This window comes from Rhea americana, unplaced genomic scaffold, assembly GCF_003343005.1.
Source record: "Rhea americana isolate MKP2758 unplaced genomic scaffold, rheAme1 scaffold_357, whole genome shotgun sequence".
Lineage (NCBI taxonomy): Eukaryota > Metazoa > Chordata > Aves > Rheiformes > Rheidae > Rhea > Rhea americana.
This window is the reverse complement of record NW_028186487.1, coordinates 193,513-212,791: the sequence shown is the minus strand read 5'-3', so window position 1 is coordinate 212,791 and position 19,279 is coordinate 193,513. Positions and strand designations below refer to the sequence as shown.

Here is a 19,279-nt window from a genome sequence, read left to right as displayed (position 1 = left end):
GCCGCGCCGCCGCTGCCCGCCGGCTCGGGCCGCGCCGAGCTCGCCAAGTACGGGCTGCCGGGGCTGGCGCAGCTGCGGAGCCGCGAGTCCTACGTGCTGTGCTACGACCCGCGGAGCCGCAGCGCGCTCTGGGTCMTCGAGCAGCTCAACCGCGACACGCTGCACGGCGCCTCCGACCGCGCCGCCTGCGACTTCCAGGAGGACGACTCGGTGCACGAGTACCACCGCGCCACCAACGCCGACTACCGCGGCAGCGGCTTCGACCGCGGCCACCTGGCCGCCGCCGCCAACCACAAGTGGAGCCAGAAGGCCATGCGGGACACCTTCTACCTGAGCAACGTCGCCCCGCAGGTAGGGCCCCGCCGCCGCGCCTCGTCCGCGCGGCCGTCTCCCTAGCAGCCCTGACAAAGCGGGACTAAAAGCGACTAAATTCACGCGGGGTGTAGCGAAACTGAGATGTTGATCCCGCAAGCGCGCCTCCCTCGCCATCAGAAAGGCCCCGGTTTGCTTCAGCCCCACGTGTTGCAGGAATGAAGTTAAATACTTGGAGAAATGCCCACAAAAATGAGGGCCTGAAGTCTGCAGGGCCTGTTCCTGGGGGGTGAACCGGGACCTCTCCTTAGCTTCCAGAGCGGAGATGACGGTTGTGGCCTTTTCTGTAAAGTGCTCAGGGCACTGCTGAGAAGTGTTAGACAGAAGTCGTGTGTTGTTATTAGGAGAATTCTGAACAATGAGGAGATCCCCTGGTGACCGACTTTCCTGTCTGCATTGCCCTGGTTGCGTTTCTAGGTTCCCCATTTAAACCAGAATGCCTGGAATAACCTCGAGAAGTACTGCAGAAGCTTGGCCAGGAACAACAAGAACGTGTACGTCTGCACAGGCCCTCTTTTTCTGCCCAGGTAAATACGAGGGCCATACTGGGACCACACTCAAGCGGCGCATCGTGCTGCGGAATTAAACTAGGCTGAGGGTTTGCCCTTCCCTGAGTGTGCACCCCAACAGAAGTGAGCTGCCCAGGTCAGTAAGGAAGTCCTGCTGTGCGCAGAGGGCCTGCGGACAGATGCTTTCTTGGAGTYGGGATTAGTTTGCATATTTCCAATTTAGTAGATTACTTCAGGAGTAGGTAGGGTTGGACCTCTCCCAGGCAGGATCCAGCTCTGTGACCATTGCCTAGCTGCCATAATTGAACAGTGGCATCTACACTAGTACTGCTTTCTTGAGACACAATRCAGTGCTTTTATTTGCAGTCTCTAGTAATCTAGCAGTATGTAACTGCAGATTAGATTGTAGAGGCATTAGCCCTTCACTGCAGTTTAAAACTTCTAGGTTTTATTTTACAGTCTAGTTCTGCTTGTGAGAGCATAACTTTATTTGCAAAGATCTTTGTAGCATTGAGAAGAGCAGTTTCCACAAGCTGAAATGTCTTCAGCAGCAGAAAACAGCTTKGAAAGGCTGGGGAAGGGTGGGGAAGTGATTTGGAGGAGCAGATCTGATGCACTACTGAACSTATGCATGTGACAGCCTCTGTTTCAGTGCCTTTTTTACATCCCAGCACAGCTGCAGGTCTGCCCTCTGCCGTGTTGGAGTGGGGGACTCGGGTGGTACTAGAGGGCTGAGGAGGTAGATGCGGGACCAGGCCAGGAGGTAGCAGTAACAGGTCATCGCTGTTGATGCAGGATGGAAGCGGATGGGAAGATGTATGTCAAATACCAAGTGATCGGGAAGAACCATGTGGCTGTCCCTACCCATTTCTTCAAGGTGGTCATTCTGGAGAAGGAGAGTGGGGAGATTGAGTTGCGCTCCTAYGTGATGCCCAACAGCCCTGTGGATGAGCACATACCACTTGAACGATTCTTGGTTCCCATCGAGAGCATTGAGCGGGCCTCGGGGCTCCTGTTTGTCCCCAACATCTTGAAGAAGACAAATAACTTGAAAGCTATCACAGCTGGGAACAAGCATTGAACCTGACTAAACAAATTAAGGTATCCTCTGGCAGGGACTGTGACAGCAGTAGATAGCAGATTTGTGTTTCCTTGTGCAATCATAAATGTGCTGAATTAGAGTCAAATCAATGCTTCTCTGCATGAAACTGGAGGAGGGGAAATACTGAAATGCATGTGCAAGGCCAGTCTCAGTGGCAGGTCCTACAGGAGGTTCCTGAGCCCTTGACACTGTAGTAACATCTCCAGGATTTGCCCGCAAACTGCAGTACCAAGGATGCTCCTGTAAATTATTCTCTTTGAGTTGTGTGTTGCATTAAGAGACAAAGGGAAGTTACTTAATTTCAGGTATTTGGCAGGGAAGGATAGGTGCAAGATGGGTACAAGGGGAAGTCCCTGCCTTTCTGTGGCCAAAGCATTGTATAATCTGTTTTCTTTTAGAAGATGGTTTTAGCAGTAAAGCTTTGAAAACTCAGGGTATTGACTGTTTTTTATCTGCTCTTACCAAAGCTCCGAATGCTTAAAGATTAAGGAGGAGGACAGAGCCAGCTTTTCCAGCTGTTTTCCTGCTTGATCTCACTGTAAATAGTTTAAGACCCATCATTGGAGCCAACTGTTATAAGATGTGCTTATGTGCTTTAGCTCTGAGGCCCTACTGCAGCTCCAGCCCTTCCTGCTGTTGGAGGGATGAAGCCCATGAGATAAAGGGGAGGCTAGGGTCATCAAGCTAACTATGGGACAGGACCAGCTTCCTGGCATAAGGATTGTATTTTGGCTTCCTTATGCTGACTTAACACTTTTAAAAATGTGAAGTCCACAGGGCTCCAGCAGCACTGACAGTGCAGATCTCTGCAGACTGGGCGTTCGTCCTCTGTATCAAGATCCCCGCATACAGATTTTGAGGCAGATGAGGTTTGATACTGTTTTATTCCCCAGACATCTGAATTGAGTCTGTTCCAGGTTTGTCCCATGTGGCTGAGAAGCAGCAGCCAGTTCCGTTATCTGGACCACAYAGGCAGGAGAGCTCAGGCTTGCTGGTCCCAGCACAAATCGGCACTTAGTCTAGCTGCACCGTCAGCTTTTGTCACATTGCGTCTTTAGCTTTCCCCAAGCTCAGCCCTTCCAGGCTCTTGGAGTGATTTGCCCAGTACCTGGCACTTCAGTCCACAGCTGATGGCAAGGTCAGTGGTTCTCCTTCCCTTGGCTGTCACTGGGTGTCTTTAGAGCCTTGTCGATGTGAGGTCTCAGCGAAGACAGAGAGATCAGCAGTGCTTCCTGCAACAGACCGAATGTTGTGCTTGTAGCACAACTCACTGCCACAGAGGCAGAAGCACAGCGCTGCTGCGTGCACACAGGCATCGCGCCCCACGACACTGTTATCCACCTGCCCTACCTCTGTCCTGATGGTTCGGCTGCCTTGGCTAGGACAAGTGTTCAGGTAGAAGTCAAACAAAACGCTTGGGTCAGYGACCTCCAGGTTTGGGTCTGCATCAACCCCAGCTTCCAAGCCCTGAAGACCTCCAAACACAACCAGGGCATGCCTAAAGGAAAGCAAAGGGACAGGATTAGAGGGGAGACCGGCTCTCACCCCTGTACCAAGGCAGAAGCTATAAGGCTCTCTGTGACTGCAGGAGCCAGGCTGCCATTCTGCACCAGTCGCTGCTGAGGAGAGCAAGCAGGCCTAGGCAGAGGCTACACATACCTAAAGGAGGGGAGAGTGACCTGGTCCACAGAGCTCCCCCGCTCCGAGGTCCCAATAGAGAGGTCGTAGCCTTCCTTGAAAGGACACTCAGAGAAGACAGCACCTGGGAAACAAATGCAGYGAGCAATTATTTACGTGGTGCCCTCAGCCATGCTGCCGGTCCTTGGCCAGTTTCAAAGGCTCCTCAGATGAGTGGCAGCAGCAGAAAGGGAATTGCTTTTCAGTGTCGCTAGTACATCTGAAGGTGCAATAAACGCAGGGCCGCTGTCCCTATTTCCTAGGTCATCCCCCTAGATGCAGGGGGTCTCCTAGCACCTTTCTCACCCATAGTACCTTTCCCTGAAAGCTCAAACAGGCACCAAGAGCTGGCCTTTGGCTAAAGGAGAAGGAGCATCTTCGTTTGCCTGAGACTCAATACAGCAAGGCAGCACCTTTTCTTTTGATAGATCTCTGTACACTCTCTGCCAGAGGCTTTTAAATTTCAGAGCTTATGGTTTGCCTAGGAGGTCCAATCAATCAGAAGACAGTGGAAAAAAGATTTTGCAGGGCTCTTGAGCTCAAATGTCACTGCTTGCTTTGATGTCAAGAAGCAGAAGGTAAGTAACAGGGAGATGGAGATAAAGAATACTGGTTCTTGTCTGTGTTGCTACTATTGCTAGTAGCATTTGGAACAAGGGTGAGCAGAGTTCCAGGACAGAATATTGGTGGGTGAATGGGATGATTCATTCCCCAAGCTTTATCCCTCAAACTGGTATGGAAGCCTAGGCAGGGTGAGGCTGGCTTCTGCTGCAGGGCAGTGAATGCCTGAAAACACTTACTCAGGCAGGAGGCGAGGCGGACACTGTAACCCCAGTACAAGCCTGACACTGTCCGAGGGTGATGTGAGGACACCACGGTGCCTTTCCGCACTTTACTGTCTGAAAGGGAAGCAAAAAGATTAATAACCTCTTGTGCTCTTCTCATGAGAGCTGGGTTTGACCAGCTACATACTGAGATTTCTCCTGGGGAAAGGCCTTGATGCATAACCAAGAACYACCACCTTGAGCCCACTCTGGACAGTGTGCAAGTGTGCTTGGGCTACTGAAAGGGGCATGCACAGCTGTTGGGTATCTTCAAGTATCAGTAAATGAAGGCTGTCATCAAAGGACCAACTCCTGCAGGACCAAGTCCACAGATGCTGGCAGAAGCAGTGGATTACCTGGATTCTGGGGTTCTTCCAAGCGCACGGTGACTCGCAGACCAGGATCCAGCTGCCTGTCAATCCGCACCTCCTGCAGTGACAGTCACCAGCAGTGTCAGGCAGCCTGAAGGTACTGGGGGAAGCAGGGAGGGAAGGGACCCCTCTACGAGAGGAGAAGCCTATTCTGGCCTGGAGCTGGAAGCTCAGGTAATGGCCTGAGTGCTTTGTGCAGCGCAGAGCAAGCCCAATGTGGCTCAGACCACCAGTCAGCTACGAAGCGACTTTCCAATACTTTTTTGCTGCCCAAAGGCTCACTTCCAGCAATGGACATGACGTACTGCAACAGGCAGGTCTGTTAGGACTCGACAGTGGAAGCTACAAATGTTAACAAGACGGAAGGGAGGGGGAAAGCGACAACGTTGAACTCCACCGCAGCCCACTATGAAATGGGGCCTTCAGAAACCCAGCRGTACCCACCCTGCCTGCTTCAACTCTCCCAGAGAGACAAGGGGAAGCCATTTAGGGATCTGTGGGTTACACGCACACACACCTTCCTCATCCCACAGTTGACAAAAGAGCCTCTGCCTGGCTTGGTTGGCCGGTCCAACACCACACCTTCTCGATACTCTGAATCCTCGTCCACCCGCATATGGTGGGGGCTGTCCAGGGGATTCAGCAGCCCTAGAACAGTACAGAAGAAAATAACAGCTGAAAGCAGGACACAAACTCAGGGAACACATGTAAGTTCAATGGCTCTGCTGTTCCCTCCCTCTCTAGTCCAGTGTACCAAGGCAGCTCAGCTAGCTTGCACCCTTCTGTGGGGAAAAGCTTTCCAACTTTTTGTATGATGTTCAGAGCAAGAGCCACAACTCAGGAAAGGGAAAGTCAACAGTTTGAGGTGGAAGCAGTAGGATTCTTACCTGCAAACTGTAGATCCTCATGTTTTGGAAAAAAGGATTTCCTCAAGTACCTGATAACAGGGAAGGTTCAAMTGTGAAAACAGTTTCAAAGGAATTCAGGCCTCAGTTTAACCCTTTACTGGCTCAAAGGAGCTGCATGCTCCTTTGTGTTCTTAGCTCCCTGGTCTCTCTCTAAGGAACTGAGCAGGTTGTATCCTACATTCAGTACTGCTCTTTCAGTTAAACTCATGAACGAGACATGTGAAACAATCAGATCCTGTGTTTCTGCAGCATGGTGTGAYATAAGAGTCTGGATCCTGCTTCTGTAATCTCTAGCATGAGATGCCCATAGAAATGGGCTGATAGCCAAACCTAATGTCAATCTGGTGTACAGCCCGACCACGCTGGACTTACTGAGGGCACTCCAAGTACTGCAGGATCCGTGCCAGCTGCACACAAGCCTTGCCTCTCTTCCCAATTCCTTCAAACTCCCCCTCCACGCTCCTGAAAGAGAAGGAGAGCAACCTGTAAACTTAATCTGAGAMTAGCAGCATTTCCCCACTAGAAGTAAATAGGTCCTCTTCTAAAAGGACTAGCTCGAGATGTAGACTGGTAACAAAGACAGAATTTCAAATCTGACCTAAGTCAAAGGTCTTTTTCAGTTTTGTTTTATTTTTAATCTTAGTCTATTTGCCTTTGATACAAGCTGGTAGTTGGATGCTATAGAGATGGATGCTATAGGATTGCAGGGCTTGGCCAGTTAGCACAAATGCAGGTCCAAGTAAAAGGCCAAACAGGAATTCACCATCCAAAAGGACAGAGACAATGTTCCCATGATTTCACAGCAAGATTTAAGAAGCAGGTAGGAGAACTTGATCTCCTGCTACCCTGTCCTTCCCATACTGGGATAAATGACTCTGGCTTCTAAGGCAGTTAGGCCAGTGGCAAAGGGATCCCTGCAATCCTGGCATGTATAGAAGGTTCAAGCATTTGCTTGAGGTATGTTCTCAACATAAGATTAGAGAAATATAAAGCACAAAGGTAAGGTTTTCTGGGGAACAAGGCAGCYCATCCTTACTTTACATCTTCTCCGTGCTCATCAAATACTACAATCTCATCCACACAGAAGATGGCACAGGCCCGAGCAATCTGTCCAGCAAGGTACGTCCGCAGCTCCGGGGACTGGGCGTTGTTCAGGATAGAGCCTGGCAGGGCAACACTCAGGGTGTAGTGACACCCTGGGGAACAGAATGCAGTTAGAGAAGAGCCATAGCTTGACAGCTACATCTCTATCATTTTATTYGCTTCAGTTGGAATAGGTGTGGGAGAAATGAGAGCAACTTATATTTCTTAGATTTTAACCATCGGTTTCCTGCTAATAAAAGTCTCTCTTGCAATGCCCACTATGTTATGTTGATGCCTGTTGACAGTCGTGGATTGATCTATACATAATATACATGTATATCATGATTGATATGATTGATCTATACATGAAGCTGAGCCTCACCTTTCTTGTAGATATGTACAACTGTCACAAAGAAGAGTTTTTTTGACTTTTAACGACCRAGTCTTTTCCCAGCCCTTGCACTCAGGCCTAAAACCAGCTGACAGCAGCATTACCTTTATCTTCCTTCTGCTCCTCTTCCTTTTCAGCCTGTTGTTTCTCTGCGAGCTCCTGCATCCTCTGCTTTTCCAGTTTCTTCAGTAGCTTTATTTCCTTCCATTTTTTCTTCTCTGCTTTCCCTGGGAGAGAAGCAGCTCATTTTAAATAACGAGCTGCCAGGACGGAGGTGGGCAGAGCGGATGCGCAAAGGGACGGAAAAAGGGACCGGACAGCAAGAGGGGCCGCGGAGCAGACCGGGACGGCTCCCGAACAACCGGCCCGGCCCCTGCTTCGCCCTCCACCCCGCGCCACRGCCCGGCCTTACGCTCCTGCTTCCAGCGCCGCCAGTCCACCTTCCTCTCCACGCCCTGTGGAGACAGCGACCGTTACCGGCGACCGTTACCGCGTGGCCGGCGGGCGGCGATGACGCACGCACGCGCCCCCCCCCCCGCGCCCACCTGCACCTCCTTGGGCCGCTTCGCCTCGCTGTCCGCCATCGCCGGCCCGCGCTCGCCGGCCACGCCCCCTCGCGGCGCTGATTGGGCGGGGGCTGGTCATGACTGGGTCACGTGAAGCAGAACCGAGCCAATGGCCGAGCGGGTGGGGGAGGTTACTGCTGGCCGCTTAAGCCTCTGGGCGGTCTTCCTGGCTAAGCAGRAGCTGCCTCGTTCCGCAGGAGGATGGGTGACCTGTGGGGGCACACAGGCTTGGGGTGGCGGGGGTGGATGCAGGCAAACTTGCTGAGGTCTGCGACAGCAGTGGAGGGGCTCCAGATCCAGCCACCTGCGCCTGCCTGTATGGCCAAAAGCACTGCATATGTGGTGTAGGACTGGTGGGTGCATCGTGCCCCTTGCAGGGTGTCTCGTGGCCTAGGACAGGAGCCGACAYGCACGGGGTGCTGCAATGCCAGTAATCTAATCTCATGTTTGTTTACTTGTTTTCAGTGATCGTAACTCTTTAGCATGTACATGGCAACAGAAAGGGCCTGAAGTGATGCCCTTGCCCGACCTGGCTGTGGCAGGACAGCGAGCTGCSTCCTCAGCGGGAGGGAGTGCAGCTCTCGCTCCCGAGGAGGAACAGTACCAATGGCCACAGGCCAACACAGAGAACCTGCAGGAGCAGCCACCCACCAGCCCAGCGGGCAGGAGGAAGAGCTAGCACCGTGGTGCTCAGCGCAGGGCACGCGTTGYGTGGGGTATGGCGGCTGGCCTCCAGGAGAACTGCATCGGCCRCATCCTCACGACAGAGAAACTTATTCCTCGATAATTGAAGTAATTCAACTTTAATAATTTAATCACTACAAATTCTTACTGTGACATCTGTTACATACAACTTGTGCATGAGTTAAGATGCCGTTTTACATTCTTCTCCAGGTTTAAAGCAAAAATGACATGTCGGAAGGCTGCTGCTGTTGTGCGACCGGCCGCCGGCTCGGCAGTGGGAGCACGCGACGGGCACGCTGAGCCGCTCTCCCTCGGCACCGCCCTGTCGCCCGCCCRCACCCTGCGCGTCTCCCCTTCCTCCCCGCTGCTGCCGGTGCTCCTCAGAGCCCCGAAGGTTTTGCTTTGCTCTCTGAGATGCCCTGACAAAGCGCCAGACAGCATCAGCTCTCGGCGCTCACAATCACGGCCTGATTTTGCAGATCACGGGRATGAACCCGCTGGCGGGCAGTGACGCCGTGCGATCCCGCGGGGCGCTCTTGGAAACGCCATCCTGGGGGCACGAGGGTGGGACCCCGGGGTTGGGTGAGCCGCCCTTTGGCATCACCTTAAACGTCGGTCTYGAAACGCCTTCCCAGAAAGGGGTGGTGGAGAAGACCCCGGGAGCCATCCTTACCTCGGGGGGTGCCGGACAGGTCCTGGAGTGGGGCCGCGACGGCTTCAGGCGTAAGGAGAAGCGATATAAATTACGGCTGGCGCACGCAGAGGCTCCCCTGTCCCTGGGACCGGCACAACCACTTCRCAGTGACGGAAAGCGTGCCCCAGGCCTGCGCCTGGCAAACCCCGTCTGCCCGACAGAAAGCATGGTCAAAAGCGCAAAGAATAAGGATGATGCAAAGTCCACAGGCAAGCAGAGGACCCGGAGGGAGAGCGGGACGTGGCAGATGGGGCTGGAGGGGAGCCGGCGTCACTGTCCACAGCCTTCAGGGGCCGGTTTTCTCCTGTTTCCATTTTTGCAGTATATCRCTTGCCGCCTTCAGGGTGGCTTCCTCCTAAACGAACACCACAGGCTGCGTCAGTGACTTCCAGCCAGCTCCCCTTCCCCTCGCTGCCTTCGTCGTTTACATAAGTAGCCAGTTTTCATCCCAGAACACCGCAGACGGCTGGCGTTCGGGATGATATGGGCATGGCCACCTCCGGAGCATGGACGGCAGCCGCGAGCAGAGAAAAGCATGTCGGAAAGCTCCCTGCCCAGACCGAGAAACGTGGGACCCGGCTAAGTGCCGCTGAGGCACCATGAAAACAGCCCTGATGCTTCCCCCGGGGCCTCGCTTCCCTTCGCGCCRCCGCCGCCRCCGCCTCACCTTGGCGAAGCAGAAGCGGATGAAGCGGCTGTAGTCGTTCTTGTGGGGCCCGGAGTAGAAAGCGGAGAGCGGGATGGCGGCGAGGCCCTGGCRGGGCGGCGGTGGGGAGAGCGACATGGCGCCGGGGTCTCCTGGCGGGCGGGCCGGCGCCAAGGCAGCGGACGGCGCGTTAATTTACCTTGTTCTTGACCATCCACTTGGCGAACCTGGAGTCGTAGGGCTCCTCGGAGCCGGGGGCGTCGGGGACGTCGGACGCTGGGGGGAGAAGCGCGGCGGCGCCGAGGCTGGGAGCGCGGCCAGTGCCCTGCCGAGCCCCAGGCCCGTGGCGGCCGGGCGACTCACCGAAGGCGGAGATGTCCGCGACCAAGAAGTAGGTGCCCTCGGGCACGATGGGCGTCATGCCCGCGGCGTCCAGGCTCCGCACCAGCCGGTCTCTCTTCCCCTGCAGCTCCCGCGCCAGGCGGACGAAGTAGCTGTCCGCTTGCCCGCGGCGCTCGAGCTCCCTGCGGAAACCCTCCGCCACGGCCTCCTGCGGGCGGCGAGGCGCTGCTTGGGGTCCCGGCGCGCCCCGGGGGCACCCGGCGGTCGCCCCGAGCCCAGCCCGCGGCCTCCGAGCGCCCCCGCCCCGCGGCTCCGTACCTGGGCGGCCGTGGCGCAGTGGTACACGCTGTTCTGGTGCACGGTGCGCAGGTGCCGCAGCAGCCCTGACGGCCCCACGGTCCAGCCCACCTGCGGCCGGCCGCGAGGAGGAGGAGGAGGAAGAGGAGGAAGGAGTTGAGTCACGGGGAACCTGCCCGGCCTCGGCCGCTCGCCGGGGCCGGCGTGGAGGGACTCACCTTCCATCCCGTGGCGCTGAAGGTTTTCCCGGCGCTGCTGATGCTGATGGTGCGGTCCCACATTCCCGGCAGGGTGGCTGGTGGGAAAACGGGAGAGAGAAAGCGATGGCGGAGCTCGCGGTGCTCACTTCTCTCCGTAATTAAGTGTTTTCATATCCGTGTGGCCGGTCCCATCTCCCTCCCAGCCGTACTGAAAAGGGAAGAACAGGCCTCCGAAGCCATGCCGAAATGGAGGTCCCAAAGCTAGAGATGCAGRGAAAACCATGGTTTTTCAAACTACGGGCAAAAATCTTGTGGGAGCCAGAGGCCTCTGTGCTCTGTATCTCATGCCGTGATACCAGCTCTCTCATTCCTCTCCTTGGTGCTGGAAGTTGGGACTCAAGTTTAAGACCCGGTTTGGAGGCCAAGACGAAGGTGCAGCAAAGCACTCCCGAGGGCGACGCGTGCCCGGTGCGGCAGCGGGACGCGGCCCTTCCCAGGACGGCAGGTTGSTGCAGGGGGCTGCGAGGAGACAGGGACCCCCCGGCGCGGCGCTGCAGCCGGAGCAGGCGCCGAGGCTCGCGCACGCGTACCCATGCGGATGTGCTCCTTCCCRTCGTAGACCAGCCACTCGTACACTTCGTCGCTGATGCACAGGGCGTCGTGCTTCACGCACAGCTCCGCGATGAGCTCCAGCTCCCCTCGGCTGAACACCTGCGCCGGGCAGCGGGGATGCAGCAGGGACGGGCACCGGCCAAAATCATCGCACGGGGCAGAGCCGCTGCCCGAACGAAGGACCAGGCTTCCCGTCCCAGAAGAGCGAGCGCCGTGCGCGTTGTGCGCCCACCACCCGCTAGCACCCTCGCCGCTTCCTGGCCCTGCGCTGCAAGCCCCGCGGCGTTACCTTGCCCAGCGGGTTGTTGGGCGAGTTCAGGACGATGGCTTTAGTCCGTTCACCGAACTTCGAAGCCAGTTCGGCCGGGTCCAGCTGCCAGTCTGCGCTAGACATGAGTTGTCCCGCTTTCGGCGCTTTCTGGAGAGCATGGAGGGGAGATGGTGATCTACGCCAGCCCGCCGCGGCGGGTGGCTCCATGCCCTGCTTTGCCGCGCTGCCGCTCTGCTCCCCGCGGCGGCGGCTTCGCTCCRACCCGCTCACCGGTCTCAGCGGGACGAACACGGGTGTCCCACCAGCCATCTTCACCATTGGCTCGTAGCAGTCGAAGAAGGGCTCGATGATTATCACCTGGAAGGAAGAGGCAGCTCAGCACCCTCCTGGCCCCACTCAGCCCTGACGGGAAGGCAGGGACAGGGAATTTAAATCCTTGAATTACTGCAAAACAGAGATCCTGCATTGCCAGGATCAGGGAAGAACGGTATCACTCAGGGCAAAAGGTGGATTTTGGCCTTATGCAGAAGTGAGAAAGTGCAGTAGAGCCCTGTGGCTGAGATGCTTTTTCTTCAGCAGCTCAAATACCTGAGGACAGGGATATACGAAATCTTTTCTGTTCTGCAGAAGGACTCTGAAAACCTGCCTGTGGCCCCAGGCAGAGCCACGGCCAGGAAGGGCTCTCCAGGGCGAAGGCTGCCTGTGCAGCAAGCCCATGTCCTCCCTTACCTCATCGCCTTCATCAACGAGGGCCTGGAAGCAGCAGAAAAGGGCCTGGTACGCCCCCACGGTCACCATCACATTGGTCAGAGGGTCCAGCTCTCGCCCAAGCAGCTTCCCAAAAAACTGGGCTAGGATCTCCACCAGCGGAGGGTGGCCCTGCGGGGCGAGAGGGGGCGGCTGGGTTCGGGGCGCCGCGGACGCCTGCGCCAACACCGACGAGCCCTTCGGAGGGGTCTGGGCACCGAGCGCCCCGTTGCTGAGCGCCCGGGGGTCCTCCAGCCTGGACACCTCCAGTGCTTCACCAAGCAAGGGGCTACGGCCCCATGCTCGGGGAGCCGGAGGCTGGAAGCGTGTTTTGTTTGCGGGCTGGACACCGTGCATCTGCGGGGGACATTTCTGCCACCCTTTTCCAGCTCCTCGTCCCCAGCAAACACAAATYGGGGAGCAGAGCAGCTGGGGGCGGGGGGTCCCAGCTGGAGCCAGCCTGGGTGCCCAGCCGACGTGCCCTTTCTCGGGGCGCGGGAGCTTGTTTCGACCGCAGGGCGAGCAGCCGCGGGCCAGGGGAGCGGGGAGCGCCACGCACGAAGGCTCGGGTGTACTGGTGCAGCGCGTGGTTCTCCCCGCTGACGGCTCTCACGAACGCCTCCCTCAAGAAGTCCGGYGGGGGGAAGTCGGGGAAGCCCTGGCCCAGGTTCACTGTGGCGTAGGTGGTGGCCAGCTTTACAAACTCCACCCTGGGGAGAGGAAAGGGCAAGAAAGTCGAGCGCTTGCCGAGGCTCTGGGCAGCGAGGCGGGTGCCGCTCCCGCGAAGCCGTCGCGCCGTTTGCAGGTGGACAGGAGCCATCGGGGCAGCAGCCCCGCGGCAGGGCCGGTCCCTGACCCGTCCCCGAGCTCCCGCCAAGCACAGGTCGTTTCACCAGCAGAGCTCTCCGAGGTTTTCAAGCTAGTCAAAACCTAGYGGCCGGAGGCTGTGTGCTGCAGGAGGCTCACCTCGCTGCTCCTGTCCCCCAGAGCCACCCACCAGCAGCTGGTGGCCCCGAACCGAGCACCGCAGGGCTTTGAGGATGGCCCGGGGCTGTGCTGCTGCGCGGCTGCAGCGGTCTCTGCCTGCCGTTAGGCTGCCTAAAACCACATTTACCACCAGGGTAAACCAGGGGCAGCCCGGCGGCCGGGCAACTCACCAGATATTCTTATCCAGGCCCTCCAGCCTCCGAGCTTGCACCGGCCTTGACATTTTTGCCTGCAGAGAGAGACAGTGAGTTTGAAGCTTTCATTGATGGCAGTGAGACCGTGTCCGAAGGGGCCGTGGTCTCTCCGGGACTGTTTTTCCCCAACACTTCATGGGTCGTTGCTGCCTGGTCTGGGAGCAGCGATGCTGAGGCAGCGGCTTCCAGGAGGAGCTTTGAGCATTTTTCACAAAACAGAAGAGCAGAAGAAGCGCGCGCGCTGCCTGGGTAGCCAGCAATGCCTTAAACCTCATTTTCAGTTGGTGCCAGGGTCAAAGGAGCTCRGCCAGGCTGTAATGGTGCATAGCTCCAGACCCCAGGCTTTCACCTTTCACCTTTCGCCTTCCTTTTCTCCCTCAGAAGGACCTCCTTGTTCTCTGCAGACCACATCCCATTTCCCTAAAGGACCAAACTTAATTTTTATTCCGTGCCGCTCTGGTTTGTAGCAGAAGTAGTATTTGCTCCTTCATCCTGCTGGAGCCCTTGGTAAAGGTAGGTGCTCTAGATCCTAAACTAAATGCTGGTTCTCTGCACCTAAATTTCAYAGCGAAAGAAGCCAGCACCCGAGCACAGGCAAGTGGGGTGCAGCCASAGTCTGCTGGGTGGCTGATGCCCAGGGACACCGCGGTACCGTTTCCCCGACAGCTATCTAATGCCCAGGCGTGCTATGGCTGGGAAAGGGCTGAAGGAGGACAGTAGGCATCGTTTAGAGCAAACGCCTCCATCCAGTTGAGATGAATACGCTGGGAGAAAGCACAAGTGCTTGATGGGGAATTTATCATTAAGATGATGAAAACCAGCGTTGCTGGCAGCAGAGGCAGAATTTAGTAACGCTGCAGCACACGAGACGGGATAGCTAGGAAGTGAGGGGCCTGGAAACCAGGGACAAGCGATGGTCAGCACCCTGGGAAAAGCCAGCATGAGGCTCGCAGGGGGCGTCACCGCTGCAACGAGCTGAGAAAACCATCCTTGCCCCAGCAGACGCAATGCCTCTGARCAGAGAAGCGGAGGGCACCTGGCAGCAGCGGACACGTGAGACGAGGAGGGATGTGAGAGGGAAAGCCCTSTGCCCTGCTGCCAGCTTGCCGCACTGGGAAGGTTGGAGGATGCGGGGTCCCCGCCGTCCCCAGGCTGGCCTGTGGCCTCGGGGCACCCCATTTACCTGCTCGCCCCCACGGTTCCTGCTGGGCTGCGCCAGCAGTTGAGAAATACCCCGCCGGTATTTTGCTGCAAGGTTTTCAGCTTTCTATCTCGCCGCAGCCCTCACTAGGGGTTTTGCACCGAGTCGCCGATAAGCCCTGCGTCCCTACGCGCAGCGGTGGACTCTGAGCGGCCCCACRGTGCCGGGCACGGTGCCGAGGGTGAGCAGGAGTGGCTGTGCCTGGAGGGACGGGCAGGCCACGCCGCTCCCCCAGCCCGATGCCTGCTCTTTCTGCACAAGCTCAGGGATACTGCAGTCAACAGGACCTGGTGTCCAAGCTGATGTTGGCRGGCATAGAAGGGTTAATGATTTAGGAAGTGTAAGAAAGTTGGAGGTTAAATATTAACAGCTCTGTGGTGCTGTCCTCTTGTGGTGGGGTTGCTGCTGGCCGCCACACGCGATTTCCTTGCTCTGCCTGTTGGACAGGGGATGCTGATACTGTCCCAGCCCGAGAGGCTTTAGTGGAAGAGACCTTTAGGTGAAGCAATACCCAAAGCAGCTAGCTTTTTTTCCATATAAGAGACATTCTCTTGCTTCTGAGACGTTCCCTTTAAACAGGATACCTGGAAATAACCGAGCACGGGGGTGACTGTGTCAGCACAGCTTTTCCTGCGGTGCCCCTCCGCCACGGCTGGCTCCCTGGGCCAGCATTCGGTGCAACGAGCTCCCTGGGCGCCGCACCACTAAAGYCTGAGCCAGGGACCAGGCTAAGGCCAGACTGGTCCTGTTTCAGTACCTCACTGAAGTGTAAGCTGTGTCCAACGCCGTTCGTCCTCTCCAGCAAGACGTGCCGCAGAGACGGCCCCGCTCTCCGGAGCATGCCACGGTTCCTGCTGCCTCACTCTGGCGGGCACGGACCTGCATTTCCCCCAGACACAGAACAGCGAGGTGAAATAATCATTGCACAACCACATGCACAACACAAAGCCTCTGCGCACCGGGGCACCCCGTGCAGGCTGCTCCTGAGCCCCAAAGCCGTGGTTATGCTGCCGCCCCTGGAGGCTGGGGGCCACCCTCTCCAGGGAGGCTCAGCTAAGGGGAAGGAAGCAGAAAGGAGAAGGAGGGACAAAATGCTCTGTGTGTTGCTGCTGCGATGTCAGTGATGGGATGGCACCCTGTACCTGTGATGCACACAGAAGCAGGATCCCATCTGCTGTGGTCCCCAGTGCTTCTCACCCTTCCTCTCCCTGCAGCACCTTCAGCTTCCTCATCCCCCAGCCCTGGATAAACCTGGCCCTYTGGCAGTCCTGCACTGCGCAGGGGCTGCCCCCAGCCCCAACACACCGACCAAATTGCCCTTTCGTCTTCCTGCACATTCTTAAGGATCAAAAAAGCAAAGCAACAGTCCTGCTGTTTTAGAGCAGCACAGGCCACCCCTCAGCCACTGCAGCTTCAGCGTTTTTAGTAGCAGGTTTTTTTCTGGTTAGTTAGATGTTTGCATCCACTTCCAAAGGGACTTTGGTATTTAGGTTTCATTCAAGGCGCCAAAGTGATTTCTGAGCCTCATACAGCCTTTTTCTCTACCGCATCCTCATCTGTTCTACAGCATTGCTTAAACACACAGTAAAAAAAATAAAAGCTAAAAAAAAGTTGGCTTGCTGCTTTGTTTGATACTTTAGATAAAAAGGGTGAGTGTGGAGGATGCATGCTCTAGGTTGACCAGCCACACATTAAATTTCCCAGCTGCTGAACAGTAAATTAAAACAGGTTTGAAAGTGGCTGCCCCACAGGTAAGTTGACATACCTGCTAAATGCACTTCTTGTCCTTACATGCAGGACGAGAGTCTCCTCACTTTTGCATTTTGTGTTTTTTCTGACACGAGTGCAAAGCGGGTGTCAGCTGAGACTGGTGGCWTTTTACATCTCTTTACTCAGGTGGGAAAAAAACGACTTATGGAAAACATGGGCCATAGCACAATCTTGCTGGGAACTGCAAAAATCCTCAGGGCGGGTGYGCTGGGAGGTGGGGGATGCTGCTTTGGGGTGCAGCACGACTGCCCGCTGGAGCGAGGGGACCAACCCTGCCRGGCTGCAGTGAAACTGGGAGGGCAAATAGGGCTTCCTCGCACTGCAGCAAACGAAGGAGCTGGGCTGAGATGTGTCTGCAGGGCTCGTGCCCCAGGACTCATGCAAAGCGCTTGCAGCAGCGCTGAATCCGAGCAGCCCGAGCGAGGCCAGGGCAGGCTGCGAGGCAAAGCCGAAAAGCCTGCAAAGGGGGGCGAGGGAGCCTGTGGCCGGCGGGGTGCAGGGGACAGAGCACGCGGAGGATTTCGGAGGTGACGGCTGTAAGGTCACCTCGGGGGACGGTCACTCACACCCTCTGGCCTGCTGGCTTGGTGGCGGCAGCGAGGGCGGACGCAGAGCGGCAGCCGGCGAGCGGGCGCCCCTTGGAGCAAAGCCTCGTCAGGAACGGTGTGGGGAGGGGGAAACCTGACTTACACCCAGCGGGGCCGGTCTACTTTAGGCTGCAAATGTCCGGTACCGGTCCCTTTGCACACATGCTGCTGTCCCTGTGCATCCGAAAGGCTTCGTCYGCAGCGATGACTTCCTGGGAGGAGTCTGGGAGGCTGCAGGAGTGTGGGAGTCGAGCTGCAACACTCAGATGGGGAAAACCGTACCGGGCAAAAGGCCACCCCTGGCCGCTCTCTGAAGCACCGGGGCAACGGAGGTGACAGTTTTATTTTAAAGCAAACAGCTGGAGCGTTTAGTAGAGCTCTCCTGTACAGAAGTTGGATCCAGGGCTGCTGGAGTACCTTGCTGCCCAGATAACCCAGAGTATTGTTCAGATGCAGGCTCACGGTAGCCTAATTATAGTGGGATAATTAWTGCAGGGTGGCTGTAATTACTTTGGCATGGCAATGGCAGGAAATWTCCCTATGAGTGAAACCTTCCGTGATTTTGCAAAAAGTCATTTTGCTAGGTACTCTAAAAAATCCCACCTTGCAGGTTTAAGATTATTAGAGATGGGATTGAAGGTACAGAAGGTGACAGCATTCTCGTTAGGTTTGTTGGAGGTTAAGGACCGGCACGCTAGCCTTCTCTCCACTTCCCTTTTCCCTTTGCACCAGGGCTTTATGTGCACTGATGAATCAGGCCTTGGGGCTCTCTCGAGAGTGAGTAATTGGAACAAGTGAGCCACAGGGAAAAGAAGCAGTGGGCATCTGCCGTGCCAAAGGCTCCCGGCTCCCGACCCGCCGTGGGAGCTTCCCCGCCATGACTAAGCACRGAGGGAATTTCTGTGCTGGCAGATGCAAACTCTTTGTTTTTTAAACATCTGTTTAACGCAAACACTGTAATAAGTGCTCGGAAGGAAACTCATGTTTGCTTCTGTAAGAGTTGGCTCGGCACATCTGGAGCCAGTCTGGCAGCTCCCTGCCCTTTCCTCGCCCCTCTGCCTCGCGGTCTTGCTTTGCCTCCTCCTCCCCCCAGTCTTGCACCATCCACGGTTGCTGTTTAACCCCGAGCTGAGCTGACTTAACCTGCTAAAGGAGCAGGAAGCTAACCTGGCAGAAACGTAGACGGTTTCTGTCAAGTCAGTGAGCTGAAGCGGCTGAGGGCAGGGTACGAGCGTGAGAGCCGCTGCAAGGAAATACAGGTGTGGGCAGAGAAGGAGGGAAGAAGAGTGGCATGAGCCCTTCTCCACCTTTGGCAGCATCCAGCCCTTGTCTTGCTTCACCAGGACCGTGTAACTCCACCTTAGCGTCCCGCTGAAGTGCCACAGAAAGCACTGCTGGATCATACGCATGGAGCTGCTGGGAGGAAAGGGCACTGTTTGACCTTCCCAAAGTTCGTACCATAACTCAAGGAAAATTAGCACCTTCCTTATCTTCAGGTCACCTTGATTTAACAAATCACAGAATCACAATACATACAGACACGAGCAATTTTTCCTCTTCCTAATGTTATATTTAAAGAAAAATAATCACGTGGGCTGGTTGGAGGCCACAGCTGTGCCCTCGGGCAGGTGGGACCGTGGTTTCCCCAGGGCCAGTCCCGCGCTGACGGCAGCAGCGGGCCACTACGACCTGTAACGTTCCTAGAAAGCCACGGATAGGCCTGTCGGATAACAGCTAGCGCTGTGATCGGTGGTACATGCACATTAAAAGTGGCTGCGCTCAACCCCCGGGAGCTGCCTCCTGCGCCCTAACGAAAGCGTAATGAATGCCTTTGAATGGCGCTGTATGAATTTTTTAAAGAAATGCTGCTGCCCGGCGCTCTCAAATGAGTCAGCCGAAGGAAAACAAGCATTAGTGAATCAGCCGGCTTTTTGGACACCACAAAGCAGCAGCTGGATACGTCCTCCGGGAGCAGCCGACGTGCTATTCCCGAGGCGAGGGCAACGAGCGCCGCGTTTGCAGGCGGCCGACCTCGGGGAGCTGGTGCGAGGGAGGATGGACCGGACCGGCGCTTTCCAAACGCTCCGCTTCGAAAACTGCAAGCAGGTCGGTTCTTACGGACGAGGCAGTAGAACAGGCTTGCAGTGGCGTTGGCGCGCGTGTGAGGAGCGAGCGGGGCAACGGCGCCTGGGCTCTGCACCGTCCCCGCGTGCCTCACTCGGCGCAGCTGCGGCTAATCTCAGC

The 19,279-nt window shown here is 56.3% G+C and overlaps 3 protein-coding genes across 7 annotated transcripts; 1 reads left to right on the top strand and 2 right to left on the bottom strand.

Moving 5' to 3' along the window:
- Positions 1-3: 3 nt before the first annotated feature.
- ENDOG (endonuclease G) lies at positions 4-2,415 on the top strand (the record flags this gene model as incomplete). The annotated part of the gene is made up of 3 exons (XM_085312036.1): positions 4-351; positions 790-899; positions 1,677-2,415. Coding segments are annotated over 3 exons (744 nt in total), but the record flags the coding sequence as incomplete, so codon positions are not given.
- Positions 2,416-2,848: 433 nt separating this feature from the next.
- SPOUT1 (SPOUT domain containing methyltransferase 1) lies at positions 2,849-7,855 on the bottom strand. The gene is made up of 12 exons (XM_085312068.1): positions 7,783-7,855; positions 7,650-7,692; positions 7,342-7,464; positions 6,800-6,959; positions 6,136-6,225; positions 5,743-5,792; positions 5,373-5,503; positions 4,841-4,913; positions 4,461-4,559; positions 3,643-3,745; positions 3,334-3,481; positions 2,849-3,215 (listed from the first exon to the last, which is right to left on the bottom strand). The coding sequence occupies exons 1-12, from the start codon at positions 7,819-7,821 to the stop codon at positions 3,123-3,125; spliced, it is 1,152 nt and encodes a 383-aa protein (XP_085168194.1). The 5' UTR covers positions 7,822-7,855; the 3' UTR covers positions 2,849-3,122.
- Positions 7,856-8,590: 735 nt separating this feature from the next.
- On the bottom strand, positions 8,591-17,242 carry KYAT1 (kynurenine aminotransferase 1). Of its 5 annotated transcripts, none has more exons than XM_085312061.1 (15): positions 17,139-17,242; positions 16,444-16,512; positions 15,436-15,557; positions 13,454-13,512; positions 12,856-13,006; positions 12,279-12,428; positions 11,820-11,906; positions 11,568-11,696; positions 11,257-11,377; positions 10,685-10,761; positions 10,488-10,577; positions 10,191-10,377; positions 10,027-10,103; positions 9,849-9,935; positions 8,591-9,536 (listed from the first exon to the last, which is right to left on the bottom strand). In XM_085312061.1, exons 3-15 carry the CDS (start codon positions 15,517-15,519, stop codon positions 9,468-9,470), a joined length of 1,368 nt encoding a protein of 455 aa, XP_085168187.1. In that variant the 5' UTR covers positions 15,520-15,557; positions 16,444-16,512; positions 17,139-17,242; the 3' UTR covers positions 8,591-9,467. The 5 variants fall into 5 exon arrangements, 4 of the variants coding, with proteins under 4 accessions (XP_085168187.1, XP_085168189.1, XP_085168190.1 ...); XM_085312063.1 differs by lacking the exon at positions 17,139-17,242 and adding an exon at positions 16,995-17,126; XM_085312064.1 differs by lacking the exon at positions 17,139-17,242 and adding an exon at positions 17,017-17,126.
- Between the last annotated feature and the right edge of the window lie 2,037 nt (positions 17,243-19,279).